Below are 15624 nucleotides of genomic sequence, written 5' to 3'. Positions count from 1 at the left end.
TATCCAGTCTTACTATTCAGGGAATTGAGGACGAGAGAGTCTAAGTAATTTGCCCTGAATGATACTATTAACCGTACGTGGCAAAGCCCAAAATAAATCTATTCAATTGAGTAGAAATAAGCAGAATGAGTTTAAATGAGAAGTCTACAAAGACAAGTTTAGTTTTAATGAAAAGCAAAGTCCTATATTGATACTGGTATGGCCAAGACAAAGAATTGCTATACTAAATTTTAGTGTATTTAATAAGGATTTGAAGAACAACATTTGACTATATACAGTGAACTACGCTAATAGACTATATTCTAAACAAATATCTAGATGCTTTATCTGAGTAAGGAATTGAGCGAGATTAATATGATGATAATTTACCATTTTGACATTTTGAACAGTAACTAATAAAGAAGAAAAATAAAAAGCACAAATAATTACACTCAAAGGAGAATGTGATAAATGTTCTAAGGGTAAAACAACTTCAAAATCACAGAACGTTAGTGCTGGAAGAGGTCTTAAAGGTCTCATCTAAATTCTTACTTTACAGGTATGCCAACTAAAATACGGGAAAAAATAAAGAGCTTCTTTTCCAAGGTTATGACTTGAAATAAAGAATCCAAAACTGAAACTAGAACACAGTGCCCAGCTTTTTAGAAATCTTTCTGCTTATATGTTATAAAAACAGAAGATAACACTTCTGGCTATGATAACCAAAAAAAAATGACTTCACCATTTTCAATTCATTTATTTGGAATTTGTAATCATTTTATTTTTTATTCATGATGAACACATAGTAATTGTATATAACCATTTTCTATTGAGCAGATTAATGTTAATTGTGCTCAACTTTTCACAGATGCTAAAGCTGCAACTACCAAAACAATTTACGTAAATGTAAATGCTATACCGCCAACCAGGCATTTACTTGAAATGACTGAATGAACTAAGTTAATGAGTCAAAACTGTCCAATTCACTTTCGTTTTATATCAGATTAATAAAAATTCCTAACCAAAAGAAGTATGCCAGTTGTGATGGTTAATGTTATGTGTCAACTTAGCTAGCCCAAAGTAACCAGATATTTGGCAAAATCCATCTGGATGTTGCTGGGAAGGTATTTTCTAGATGAGATTAATATTTTAATAAGTAGGCTTTGAATAAAGCAAACTACCCTCCATTATGTGGGTGGGTCTCATCCAATCAGTTGAAGGCCTTAAGAAAAAGGCTTACCTTCCCCAAAGAAAGAGCAAATTGTCCCAGCAGATGGCCTTCCAAATTTAGCTGCTCTTCAGCCTGCTGGCCTACCCTGCAGAGTTTAGACTTGTCATCCCCCACAATCACATGAGCCATTTCCTTCAAAATAATCGGTGTGTGTGTGCACATGTGTGTATATTCAGACACAGATTATACACACGCTCACCTTCTATTGGTTCTTTTTCTCTGAATCCCCTTGACTACTACCCCAGTCTTCTAACTGACCCTAAAATGATCCAAGTATATGATTCTATGCTATAATTATCTTTAGAAATTGGATCTAGATATAATTGATTTTTCTCAATTTTTTCCAAGAAAATTCCTTTTGTCTTTACATTCCTCATCTTCCCTTCTACGTCAAATCAACTTTAGCCCAGAGAAATACTTTCTTAGTAAAAATATATCTCGTTTTCTTATACACGAATTCACCCTTCTCAAACACTTATAATGGCAGTCAACCTTTTCTACCATTAATCTTGATCTCCAACCTCAGAAATCACAGGGCATCTTTTTTTTTCTTTTGTGTCACAACCTCACATAGAGTCTTGGCCCCCAATAATTAGCTCCTTTTCTTAAATTTCCCAGAACTTCAATAACACTCAAGGGATATCAAATAAGAAATGGGACACAGGACTAATGAACCAAAATATGGTTCAATTATTTTCTAATAAAACTAAATAAGAATTACTATGTTTTAACTCTATCCAAGGTATTCATCTACAACAATTTTACCAACTGAATTCAGGCAGTAAGTAATACCTACAAGTTACTACAAACAATATTGTTGTGTCACTTCAATGTACACCCAGAGCCTATTCTTCTTGAAATATCCAAAAATCTTCTCTATTAATCCATCAAACTGTGATCTATATTCTCAACAGTTGTGTATAAAGTAGAGATAGATGTCCATATAAGTATGTCCATGGATAGATGTCCATAGATGTCTGTACTTATACGGACATCTATCTATATACACAACTGACTTTCATTTTACTAATGCTCCAAAGTAAAAACTTACACAGGTATCTATCTATTCTTTATAAACAACTGACTCTCATTTTATTAATACTCCAAAGTAAAAATCTATTGGGATGGTTTCAATACATTTCAATGATTACAGCTAGTTGAGAACACTGAACTTGGAGTAAGACCAAACTGACGCAAATCCTAGCTTTGCTATTTATTCATTATTTAACTTCAAAAAGCAATTTCAACTTCTTATGCCTCTGTCCTCTTCTATAAATTGAAGGTAAAAATAACACCTACCTCACTAGACTAGTAAAATTTAAATGAAATAATGTCAAATGAGGTATACGATGATGGCTTTATTTAGTAAATACTCAGAGGTTGGCTACCACGGTTTATCATGTAAAATGCTCAAATATCTTCTAAACAAATAAACAAATGAATGCATGATGGTTAAGGTCTCTGACTAACCTACATTTTCTGTCTCATTCTTCTCCCTCTTCCAAAAAAAACACTTAGTCAAAGACAATAGGAACAGAGAGTTAACTGGTGCTTAAAGTGACAAGGCTAAGCCTTTCTTTTAAAGATATGGCATGCACAATTTATAGTTATTCTGGAATGAATCCTACCTTCAAAAAAAAAATGTTTAGGTCCTAACCCCTGTGAACATGACCTTGTTTGAGATAAGGTCTCCAAGTACATAATAAAGGTCAGATCAGGTCATAATGAATTAGGATGGGCCCTAATCCAATATGCCTGGTGCCCTTAAAAGAAAAGAGACATAGACAGGTAAGACGGTCACGTGAGGACAGATTAGAGATACACTGCCACAAACCAAAGAATGCTTGAAGCTACCAGAAGCTAGAAGAGGCCAGGGTGAATTGTCTCCTAGAAGCTTTGGAGGCAGCATGCCCAGAAAATAGCTTGATTTAGAACTTCTAGCTTCCAGAACTGTGAGAGAAATTAATTTTTCTGTTTTAAGACACTTGGTCTGTGGCACTTTGGTACAGTAGCCCTAGGAAATTAATACAGTTGTACAGTTTTCTTCCCATGTGTTTTTAAAATAACTGAAGCTTCCAAATGCATTTGAAAAGAGAGTTACGTGTTACATATTCAAATTGAAGGGAATGATTAAGGAACTGTAGAACCCTAGCAATAACTCCATGACTCTTCTTGTCTAAGTTAAACAGTTTAGACACCACTTTTTAAAGATATTACTATTTGGAAAAATATCTGCCTCAAGTAAACAGAAAAGAACTATGGGTTAAATTTTGCTACTTCCTTAAAATGCAGAATTTCTCTTCTTACCTTCAGTAACAATTTTGATGTGATCTGATGTCAGCCACAATAGCCATACATGCAATATGTTCAAAATAGTAACATATTTAAAGTGCTTTGAAATGTTTCAAGACATATGGTAAAATTAACCCTTTTAACTGGAATAAGATATACTGGTCCAAACCAGGGACAAAATGTATGCTTTACGTCTCACTATCCAGATCCACACTTGTGAAAAGTTCCAAACTGGAAAGGAGTTTAAAAATAAAAATAAATACAAAGTAGCCCCTGGATGATAAGGAGGATCAGACACCTAAGAACATGTAAAATTGAGTAAATGAAGCAAAGAGAGAGGGAGAGAGAAAGAGATAGTTAGGGTTAATTTTAGATCATTGGCCATTTGTTTAATTAAGACAGAGAATTTCTGATTGGCTATTTTATTTTTCCTGCAGAAAAGTTCTTAGAAGACTATAACAGACACAAGAAAGAATAAATAAAGAAAATGCAGAGAGAGGGAAGATCAGCATTAACAGCATAATCCAACAGACTGTGGAAAAATGAGTTGGTGAAAAGTATATAGTTTAGCTGACTCTATTTACTGACTCTACTCTAAACATCAGGTCTAGTGCTAGAATATAGGAGGTCAAAGAGCTTTGTGCATCACCTCATGGTAAAAACAGGTCTCTTTATTCTGGCATAAAGCTACTAAAGCCCACCAAAACATAGAAAGGACAACTCTGAATGGAACTGTTAAATGAGTGAATGCATACCAGCCTTACATTAATACCAACCACAATGTTGATACATCTACACCAATACTTACAACATAGCATGATGAGAAGAAGGCAAGGCCTAAATTCTTAAGTGACAAAAAACAATGATGACTTTCTTAAATCATCAAAAAAGAACTATGTCCAGAATGCTTGACTCTGATTAATTAAATCATTTCAAAATCAACTAAGATATAAATAAATAAAACATTTAAGAAATATTATAAAAGAGAATAAGAGTAAGACATATTTTAGAATAACTGTCACCCCCCTCAAAAGTTAACATGTTAGTTAAGTTTGTCTTTTAAAGTGTTAATCATAAATCAGCCATTAAATTAGTCTATTCACAATAGATCATTTTGAAGATTCTAAATAAGTAGGATTTTTATATCATTTTAATTATGTTTCTAAGACAGGCATAGGATTTTTGCTAACCCATCTAAAAGGCTTTCAATATCAATCATGGTAAATCTATATAATATGATGGTGACAAATAATCTGACTATAAAACAATGAAACAGAGAGAGGATTCTGTCTCAAAGTAAGCTAATATAAAGTTGTTATAATTATTAATTAATAAATTATGAGTGCAGAATTGGCCTTGTTTGTCCTACTTAGGGTACAGCTTGTATTATAGACTGTAACCCTAACCATTACACGATATTGACAAATACTAAGGGGAAATGGGATTTAGAAACCTTTGATATTATATGCTCATATGAAATAGGTCTAGCCCAAACACAACCACGTTTTTAGTTAAGGTTTCCCTGTACCTGTGACTTCAAATTCCATTCATTCCTCATTTCATTATTGGTAAACTCATACATTAATAATATTCATTCAGAAATAAATTTTAAAATTTAATACTTTAAAATGTTTTTCCAAATTCAATATTTTATGCTTCAATAATCTCTAAAATAATAATCTCCATGCAACGATACCTTAAAATGACAACAGCACAACCAAAGAAAACACCATAAGCAATTCTATCTCTCACTTGTTTCTTTTATAGTTTAAAAATAGTGTGAACATGCCCATAACAAGTTCAAAATAAATTATCCTGAATAAATAAGAGTCCTGATCAACATGTTTGGTTAAGATGTATCTCTATGAACAAGCAAGGAATAATGTCCCTAGTTGTTCCCTAGTTGCAAGAATGCTTTGGTGCCATATTCCTGAATATGTCACTGGATAAGATAAAGTTTTGATAACCTTTGGAAGTCAAGTCTAAGTTTTCTTCTTTGGTATTCAATGGGTTAACAATGCTTTTCAGGGAGAGTCTAACCACTACTCACATTTGATGAAGAACTTGTGCCATGGCAACTCCATTAGTCAGCTGCTTGACATCTTGACAAGGTGAAGCAGTGTTGAATGTCTGCAGCTAAAATGACATAAAGCAAATGACCTTACTGCTTCTTTATGCCTACAAGGTAGCATTACAAAATAAAAACATAAATTGAAAACAGCAAAAAAAAAAAAAAAAAAAAGGTCCTGTTTGGTTTAAACGTAGACCTGACAAACAAATGGAACTATGCTAATATGTCTCTATGGCTGTGTAACTTTGTAAAAATAAACTAAACATGTCACAAAATCATGCCTAAGACATTATAACACATTGATGCAATGGATAAGGTAATACAGAATTTGGAATAATACAAAGCCAGGTATATAACTCTATTCTTGTGTTTTGTCTATATTTAGCAGAACATCAAAAAAAGAACTTAAAGATAACCTAACATTTGCAACTTAAAATTTCACTCACATCATTTGATAGAAAAACAAAGGCTAGAAATGTCAAGTCTAAAGCTACTTACAGTTTATCCATGAGCTCTGAAATAAGACAGGACTTCTGCTTCCTATCTAAAAATTAGCCTTACATCTTGAAGAGTCAAGGCCTATCTACCATGTCGAGTTATTTCTATCTGTTTCGGCTTTAGGTATACTAACTTTTCACATGTATCTGTTTAGGTATACTAACTTTTTCACGTATATCTATTAAATATTCATGTACACATTGAAGAGAAGTGGAATATTATCTTTTACAATAAGCAAATATGAGATAGAAAAAAATTTTAGAAAGGAGATTACATCAGAACTAAAATGGATCATATGTTTTCTAGAAATGTAATCTCAACCTATAAAGACCTTAAAGTAAATATACTATGATTCTCTTTTCCCACACATACCCACTTCACTGTTCAGTAATAATTTCTTAGTTTACCATTTAACTATCTTAATCCAATAAAATTCTCTCTCACCATAATTCACTTTTAATGGTTTTGTGCATTTTGCAATTCGGCAACTGGTGATTCAGATCTCCATTATCTAACAACACAGATGAATGATATCGGCAAATGAAACATAGCCAGTTACTTTCAAAGCACACAGAGACACTACTAAGCTCCTACTCTATGTGAGACGCTGTGGTATATGATGTGGCTACAAAGGACAATCACCAGGTTTCTACCTTTAAGGTAGCTTCAGTCAAGAGTTAAGGAGAGGAGAAAAAGACATAAATCATTTCTAGACAATATGGTAAGTTCCATGATTATAGTATGCACAAAATGTTCTGCAAAAAATGGGTTTGTCAATCTAGTTAGGGTTTATATTTAGGAAAGACTTCCTGGAGATGATTTCTGACTGGAAGGGCTAGAGGGGTGAGTAGCATATTTTCTAAATAAAGAAAGAGTCAAGGAAAGAAAGCTTCGGGAAATACAGATATGATAAAAGTACAGATACATGAGAAGAGATATTATTTTTAGGGAACACGCAGTTGAGTATCACTGGATTTGCAGTGCAAAGAAGGCTGAGGAAAAGGTGACAATTAACAGAGTTAAAGAGACAGGCAGGAGTCCAAAGGGCCATCACAAGAATCTTAGACTTATTTTATACTTAACGGCATTATCTACATAATGGGAAACAGAATAGTTTCTACCTCACAAGATGGCTGGGAAATTAAATGAAATAGCAAACATACTTATATCAGGGCCTGGCATGTGGTATGGGCTCAACAGCTGTTAGCGCATAGGTATGAATCAGGGTTTCTCCAAGTATAGGGTCTAGAAACAATATCCATCAGAATCTCTAGACATATTAAATAAGAAAATCCTCAAGTGATTCCTAAATATGTCATTTTTTGAGAACCATTGCTCTGGTTAATGAAAAATCACTGAAAAGTAATAAGACTGACATTCTTTAGTATATTTTGGAGAGCCGCACAGTGACACTGAGTAGCTTCATGCTTGAGTTAGGCAGACCAGTTAGAAGTTTCCTGCAACGGCTCTGATGACGAAAATAGCATAGAGGGAATCAGCATAATGTTGACTGAGAGGATATGATGAATTAATAGAATACTTAAAATATAAAATAAGAGGTATTTTGCATCTGGGTGGATGTAGAGGGAAGAGAAACTCCAAGAATTGGGGCATCTTTAAAAGGAAAATAAACTGTGACTTCCACTTTTCAGTCCTTCCAACTTACATATTAACTTTTAATATGTAACTTAGAAGTGACATCATTAACTTTTTACAAAATGGATATAATTCATGATTTTAAAAGAATGATTTCAGAAGCACAGAATATTAGGCAAAATAAGGAGTACACATAGTAAGAGACTGCCTCCATGACCACTATGTTCAGATTAAAATCAATTTCCCCTCCTTACAGCCATGGACATTGGAGCGCCTCTGAGAAGTTCTTAAAATAGCTGCAAAATTAATTAGAAAACGGTGTGTAATTTCATTTGGCTCAATTGAAAGGCTTACAACCAAGAACAGTGAATAAATTAAAAAGCTTAGTGGGGAGGCCAGGAGCAGTGGCTTATGCCTATAATCCCAGGGCTTTGGGAGGCCGAGGTGGGACATCACTTGAGGTCAGGAGTTTGAGATCAGCCTGGCCAATATAGTGAAATTCTGTTTCTACCAAAAATACAAAAATTAGCCAGGTGTGATGGCACACACCTGTAATTCCAGCTACTAGCGAGGCTGAGACAGGAGAATCGCTTGAACCAGGAGATGGGGGTTGCAGTGAGCCAAGATCGTGCCATTGCACTACAGCTTGGGTGACAGGGCAAGACTCCGTCTCAAAAAAAAAAAAAAAATCTTAGTTGGGAGAGTGAGGTCAAAGCTCAAAGCAGACAGACAAAAGAAAATGTATTCCTTTTTTTTTTTTAGGCTGAGTCTCACTCTGTCGCCCAGGCAGGAGGGCAGTGGCACAATCTTGGCTCACTGCAAACTCTGCCTCCCAGGTTCAAGGAAATCTCTGCCTCAGCCTCCTTAGTAGCTGGGATTACAGGTGCCCGCTACCATGCCCAGCTAATTTTTTTCTATTTTTAGTAGAGATGGGGTTTCACCATCTTGGAAAATGTATTCTTTCAAAATTAAGTCTTTTTAGTGAGTGACCCAAAAAGGACAGATAGGGCTTCCACAGGTGTCCATCACTAAACACAGTCTGGCAAATAACTACTTTACTTTCTTCTATATTAATAAATCAAACAAATAATCAGAAATGTGGAAATGCTGTTCCTAAATTACTTCAATATAAATGTCACAGAAATCAAGAAAGATGGAAGTTTTCACAACTGGCAGCCAACAAAAACTCAATCTTAGATCAACTTTATTTTCATATTTTCTTCCTCTAGTTCCTCATTACAAAAAGACAATCATTGCTTTGAATATTAAGATCTTCATAAAAATAATTCAACTTTTAATAATATTCTAAATTTGGGTACATATTATTATTCTTTCCTTCATCTGCCTGTCAAAGTATGCAAGAACCAAGAAAAGCATTTAAAAATATTTGGTCCAACCTTTTAATTTTATTGGCGAGAGGAAGGTCCAAAGATATTAAACAAATTTCCCATGTCACAGAACCAAGCAGCAGAATTAAATTTATCTTTATATAAACATTTCTTCAAACTCTCATACATGTCCTCCACCATGTAAATAATGTCCATATTTACCGTTTTGCCCTGAATTTTCTAGTAATTAGCAGTATAATATTTCTAAGAACCAATTATTTTAAGAAGGTGAGTTCCAAATCATAAAATGTAATTTAAAAAAAAAAGTCACAAGACGCATCCCTTCACCTAACCAACTTTTCTTGATGACTTCTCTCATTCTGTTGTTGGCTCCATTCTCCTCCCAGTGCTGAAAAAAGAGTTATTCCCAACTGTCTTATCTCCACGATTTGGCCCCATCATAAGGTTTTAAAATCCTCTATCTCCCGGCCAGGGTTATCATGACAAATGTATATGCTCCACTATCTCCGTCTAATCTGTAGCTGAAGGAGACCATTTGTTTTACTGCTAGTGGATCTTCCCTGTGTCTGGAGAACTAATTTCCCCAATTTCTACCTGCTGAAATCCAATAACCATCTATGATCTGGTTAAAAATCCACTCCCGAGTATTTAAAAAAAAAAAAAAAAAAAAACTAAGCTATATCATACTTAATGACAAAATACTAGTCTCTGAGGTCAGAACCAAGGCAGTGATATTTACCATCACCACTTTGATTCAGTGTTGGTGTCGTATTGGCAATGGTTGTTAGTGTTCTCCTAGGGACAGAGCAGAAAATATGTCATGTAAGAGCTCTGATCCCAAACGCCAACTGGATTACTTTAGAAAGTACAGTGTTATAGATAAAAAGAGAAAGAGGTTAACTGGTTACAGCGGGATAAGGGTGGGAGACAAATAGGTCACTACTTTTGAAATAGCTGTAACAAAGAGTCCCTGAAAAGCAACATCAGCCCCAAGATCTGAATGATGGAAGCAGTCAAACACTGGAAGAACTAGAAGGAGAACATTCTACGTACAGGGGAAAAAAAAATCCCTGATGCATTATAACAGCTTAGCTTCTTCGACAAATAGAAAGTCAATGCAGCGTGATTGGGCTTGAAAAGTGAGGTGAGTTTAGAGAAAGTTGGGTAGGTGAGGTAAGATCAATAATGCAGTTGCTGGCAAAGGCAAAAATAATCAGTTAATTTTTTTAAAAAAGAGTAAATTTCACTGGGCGTCATCTAAAGAGGATTAAAAAAAATAAAAAAGCAACAGAGAACCAGAAATCAAGACAATATAATTTCACAAAGGAACCATCAAGTGAGAAAAGAATAATATAACACTTACTGGATTTAGCAAACTGGTAATAAAGTGAAAGCCACAGAGGAAAGAAACTCAAGTGTAGTGGGTTGAAGATTAAACGAGGGTGAAAGAAGCATAAAGGGTGAGTATAAAACAACTCAAATTTGACTGTGAAGGAAAGGGGAAGTACAATATGATTTTAACATGGAGTGGTGGCTCTTTGTTCTTTTTTAAAAAGGGGGATTAGGTCAGCAAGTTTATATGTAGAGAGAAAGGAGCCAATGGAGAGAAAGTAGATGTAAGTACAGAAAGGGAACAAATGATACAGTAACATTTAAGAAGATGTGGAAGGGATGCAGTTTAAACCCAGAGCCAAGGATAAGGAAGTGGTCACTTGCCCGAGAGGAAGAAGAGTTGGGGGCACAGACAGAATACTGATGAAGATCTGCTAAGAGGAGTGTGAGAGAAACTGGTTATTCTTAGGCATGGGCAATCTTATGAGAAAAGGTGCATTTGGCAGTAGCAGCATTAGTAGAGGCAACAGTTTGCAGTCATTCAGTTTTCTCCACAGTGCTCAGCAGTCCAAGAGAGGACTGAAGCAAATGACCAATTTTACTTTGTTATCTATAATTCTTTATCATTTGGTTTAAAATATTTTTGTAGCCTTTAAGGAATTTTACCTTCCACTGTAATTACACACAGCTCTGGCTACCACTCCAGCCCTTCGCAGTGCCTAGCTCAACAGTGGAAGTCAATCAATTCTGGTTAAAAGAATGGATACAGTCACATTATATTTTAAAATATTGCAACACAAAAGAAAACTCTGTGTTTCTCCACCACCTCACATGTAAGTCAATGACATCATAAAGACTAAGTTTAACACTTCAGTCAGATGAGGTTTACAACAACAATGTAACAGATTCGGATATACCCTTTAATTGGCCTGTTTTAACAAAACAAACCATTAAAAGTAATGTTGCCTTGTTTCATGACAGTCTTAAATACAGCACTTCCACCCTAGTAACTCTTTCAAATGAAAATACAGCTGAACGGTTAGCTAATTGCTTTTAACTCACAAACCCTAAATATTTGCATTCCACTAAAAGCAAAACTTATTTACTCACAAAGTGTAAAAGTCGCTTTAAATTATGGTTATTTCCAATAGACTTCACACACTTCCATAAACCTAACTTTCTCATTCTTTCGAATTAGATGCGTAGGAGATCACTACGGAATCTCAACCGATTACAGCCTCCTCATCCAGTCTGTTTACATTCCATTCTGCACACACTCCCCTACACACAACTCAACAACTGCTTTGGGATAAGCATCATCAACAGCACCTTATGGATCATCAAGCACCATCCTTGCTCAATATGGGTTAAGAACCACACCTGAATGCCAACACTGACATCTAAGTAACTCTAAGAGGTGGGACGTCGTTTTACTGATAGGAATACTGAAAAATCTGGAGACAGACATGCCTGTCCAGACCAAACACAAATTAACAAAAATCCTAAACATTCATAAATCCTAAAGAAAAATGCCATCTCATTTTCTTTAAAGAAAATGCTGTCCATTTGGAGGAAGAGGGGGCCAGCGAGAAAATAAGCCCCCCACTCCTATCTTTTTCTCCAGACAGAAAATACGTGGAAACATATCTTTGAAGCGGCTTCCACAAAATAGGATGTTCTAAAGTCTTGAAAGAGCACTAGTCTGGGAACTAAAACAGCCAGCCACCTCCTGGCCACCTGTGTCCAGGTAGAGCAAGGTGGTTTGGGGCTGCAGGGTTAGGTTTAAGGGGTCTTCACGCCCAAGCGGACGAAGGCAAGAGAGTCAGCGATCTAGGAAGTCCGGGACTCGGGGCGCTGTTCAGGGGGAGAAAATGGGCAGCGGGGAGGAAAGAGGATGGGCACTTGGTTCATCCCTCAGCTGTTAGGGACACCATGCAGGTCGAATCCTCTGGCTGAAGCCGGAGCCTCCACCGTTACAACCCCAGAGCTTCCTTTACCCCCACCCCCGGACACCAACCCGTGCACACACACCTGCCCGGCGACCCGCAGGTGGCACCCTCTCCGTCAAGGACGACACGAGGCGCGAAGGGCAGGGCGCGCCGGGACCCCTGTGCAGGTGGGCCCGGCTCACCTGGGAGAACTGGGCGCCCGAGCTCCTCGCCTCGGCCCCCTCGCCCCTTCGCCTCCTCTCACTCACCCAGATCATGAGGCTGTCGCACAGCGGCAGCCTGGGCTGCGGCGGCGGCTGCTGCGTCTCCTCCATGGCCGGTGCCGCCGTCGATGACGCCGCGGACACCGAAGCTACCTCCTCCCAGCGCTCCTCCAAGAGCAGCCGTCGACGACCTGCTAGCCTCGGGGAAAGCTCGGTATCGGGCCCGGCCCGCGCCGCTCACGCGCGAAACCTCGCGCTGCCAATGTGGCCGGCGTCACCCCCTCCTCACCCGCCCCCGCCTCGCTCCAGCGTTAGCCCCCTCCCCCGGCTGGGTCCCGGCTGCGCAGCCGGGCACCTGAGCCCCGCCTCCTCTAACCCCTTCCCTCCTCTCACCCGTCCTGCCCACTCCTGCACACCTCACCCCGCCGCCCTGAGTGACCCGAGCGCGCACCAGTCACAGAGAAGATAGGTTCCCGGCGGGGAGGGCGAAGCGGGGCGGGGGCGGGAAGAACCGGGATAGGTTGCGCAGGAGGGATTGCTGATTGGACGTGCCCTCGTGGGCTCTGACCAATCAACGTGAGACAAGCCTGAGCTTTGGGAAGGGAGCGAGAGTGAGTGGGAAGAGGTTTATGACCTGGCAGGTGCAGTGAGGGCGGGGGCGGGAGGTTGCGCGCGGGAGGCGAGCGCGCGTGCGCGGCGGGGATTGGTGAGGCTGAAGCCTGCACAGCGGAGTGGCCGAAGTGACAGAAGGGGCGGCAGGGCCGGCCGGGGTCAGGTGTTTTCCCGCCTTCTTCGAGGTAGCACACCGCCTGGCTGCACCTGTAGAGGCCCACACTCTGCTTCCAAATTGTCTTCAGAAATAGATCTTACAAGCCGTGCGCCGTGGCTCATGCCTATAATCCTAGCACTTTGGGGGGCCGATGCGGTGGATCACCTGAGGTCAAGAGTTCGAGACCAACCAGGCTAACAGGTGAAACCCTATCGCTACTAAAATTACAAAAGTTAGCCGAGCCTGTTGGCACATGCCGGTAATCCAAGCTACTTGGGAGGCTGAGGCAGAAGAATGGCTTGAACCCGGGAGGCAGAAGTTGCAGTGAGCCGAGATCGCGCCACTGCACTCCAGTCTGGATGACAGACTCTGTCTAAAAAAAATGAATGAATAAATAAATCATACCCATGAATTAAAACTCTTCTAGGAAGGAAAAGCTGATTTCCTCCTAGGCACTCATTGGAAATGGGTGTTTTCATTTGCACACATGGCAAATGCGCCACATTTATAAGAAAAATAAAATCCGTCAATGCTTCTTAAATAAGCTCTCACGGGACCATAGATCATAGCAATTTTACTTTACATTGGGGCAAAAGGTAAGACCGTTTCAGGTAGCAAAATAAACGAAATGTTTTGAAAAACATGGAAGATATCAGTGTACCCATTTTCCTTTGGTAGTTGAAAATTTGCTTTTTCTGAGAATGTTGCAGGGTAGAAGGGGCGCGGGGAGGTGACCTAAAATTGGAAGCTCTCCAGGGTACCGATAGATGGCTTAGGTTATTGAAAAGGGCTAGACTATTTTTAGTTTTGCTGTCACTTCACTCATTCATAAACTCATCAATTCATGCTCTGAGTAAGAAAACAGCTGTCTTTTTTTTAATATTGCTGCGTTTTTATATTTAGACACTGAAAGTTTAAAACTGATGGACGACTGCAATTAAAAGCCCCCAAGTGCAAATCAGTCTCATTCTAAAAATACAGTACATGTGTTTGCTATTAACTCCCTTAACATTCTAGAACTTTCTTAACGCCTCCAGAGTCACTTTATATGCTAGGAACATTGGTAATGTGATTTAATGAAAACTACAAGATTTAGGAACTGAAGACCTGGTATGAATCCTGACTTTATTCCCCACTGGTTGTTCTCCTGTAGCCCCCAACCTCCACATTCCTAAGATCATTGTAATTAAAATGTAAATATACATGGTAAATGTAAATTGTAAACTTTGCAAGTGAGTTACTATAAACATATATACATATGGGAACTTCTCAACATATTTATAACTGAGAGCCACAAGTGACCTAATTACTCAAATAAAATAATTCATGAGAGTAAGTAAGAGGCAATTAAGTTATGCTTCTGGACTTTATAGAGAGTAAGTTATCAGGGAAAGGAAAATTTGACAATCTTTATCAAGAAACTTTAAAATATCCATATCATTTAAACTCATTATTCCAATGGATTCTGCTTCCCAGTCATAAATTCTACCAAAATCATAAGTGCATTCGGAGGCTTTGAACAATGATATGTATGGCAATGCTGTGTATTAATCAATTGTATAATCGATTGAAACAATCAATGCCCAATAAGCAAGAAAGGCTAAATATTTTACAGCAGATTCCTGTTTTGGAGAATATTTGATAACTCAGGAAAGTTGTCACAATGTATACTATTAAAAAAAGATTAGACGAAAGTAACCATATGACCTCGATATTATAAATATTATTTATGTATTTATTATATACACAGCAAGGAGACAAAGGAATGGTTAGATATAAACGAAAAATGATGATTTTTGTAATCGTTCATATTTTCTAGGCTTTCTACAATTAGCTTGTATTACTTTATAATCAAAAAAATGTCTTTAGAAGAAATGTTAAATACAACATGGGTTATCATTTACATTAAACTGGCATTAATCCTTTAGAAGTTGGCATCCATGTTTGGAGAGTGGAGTGAAACTAACTCTTCAACCCTAGCTGTGGGATTATAAATTGGTAGAGTCTTTCTGAAAAGATTTTTGACAATATATATCAAAAAGCTTTAAAATGTTCAAAGTCTTTAAGCCAACAATTTCACTTCCAGAATCTATTCTAAGAAAATAATCATATGCCAACAAAGTTATTGATTGCAGTACTATTTATCAAAGCAAAAAGAAAAGAAACAGCTATTAAATGTCTGGCAGAGAAGTGATTAAACACAGTAATTTACATGTATACAATGAAATGTATCATAGCATTAAAATATTTTAAAATAAGTTTACTCAGGAAAATGCTTGTCACATAACGTTAAGAAAAAAAGTCATTATGCAATCTGTGCATACAGCATAGATCCCAACGTATACATAAATACAT

The 15624-nt window shown here is 37.6% G+C and overlaps 1 protein-coding gene across 5 annotated transcripts in view; it reads right to left on the bottom strand.

Annotated features, from left to right (window-relative positions):
• The window catches only part of HOOK1 (hook microtubule tethering protein 1), a 64228-nt gene extending 51236 nt beyond the window's left edge, over nucleotides 1–12992 (bottom strand). The window contains exons 1-3 of one of the 5 annotated variants that reach the window (XM_054236325.2): nucleotides 12917–12992; nucleotides 12546–12694; nucleotides 5553–5638 (exon numbers count right to left, since the gene is read on the bottom strand). In XM_054236325.2, the coding sequence (XP_054092300.1) occupies nucleotides 5553–5638; nucleotides 12546–12611 (152 nt within the window). In that variant the 5' untranslated portion in view covers nucleotides 12612–12694; nucleotides 12917–12992. Of the gene's footprint in view, nucleotides 1–5552; nucleotides 5639–12545; nucleotides 12695–12893 lie in introns of all 5 variants that reach the window. The other 4 variants (XM_078333023.1, XM_054236326.2, XM_078333022.1 and 1 more) reach the window with 4 other exon arrangements.
• Between the last annotated feature and the right edge of the window lie 2632 nt (nucleotides 12993–15624).

This window comes from Callithrix jacchus, chromosome 7 (genome assembly GCF_049354715.1).
Source record: "Callithrix jacchus isolate 240 chromosome 7, calJac240_pri, whole genome shotgun sequence".
Lineage (NCBI taxonomy): Eukaryota > Metazoa > Chordata > Mammalia > Primates > Cebidae > Callithrix > Callithrix jacchus.
The sequence above is the reverse complement of the archived record's forward strand: the minus strand, read 5'-3'. Positions and strand labels throughout refer to the sequence as shown.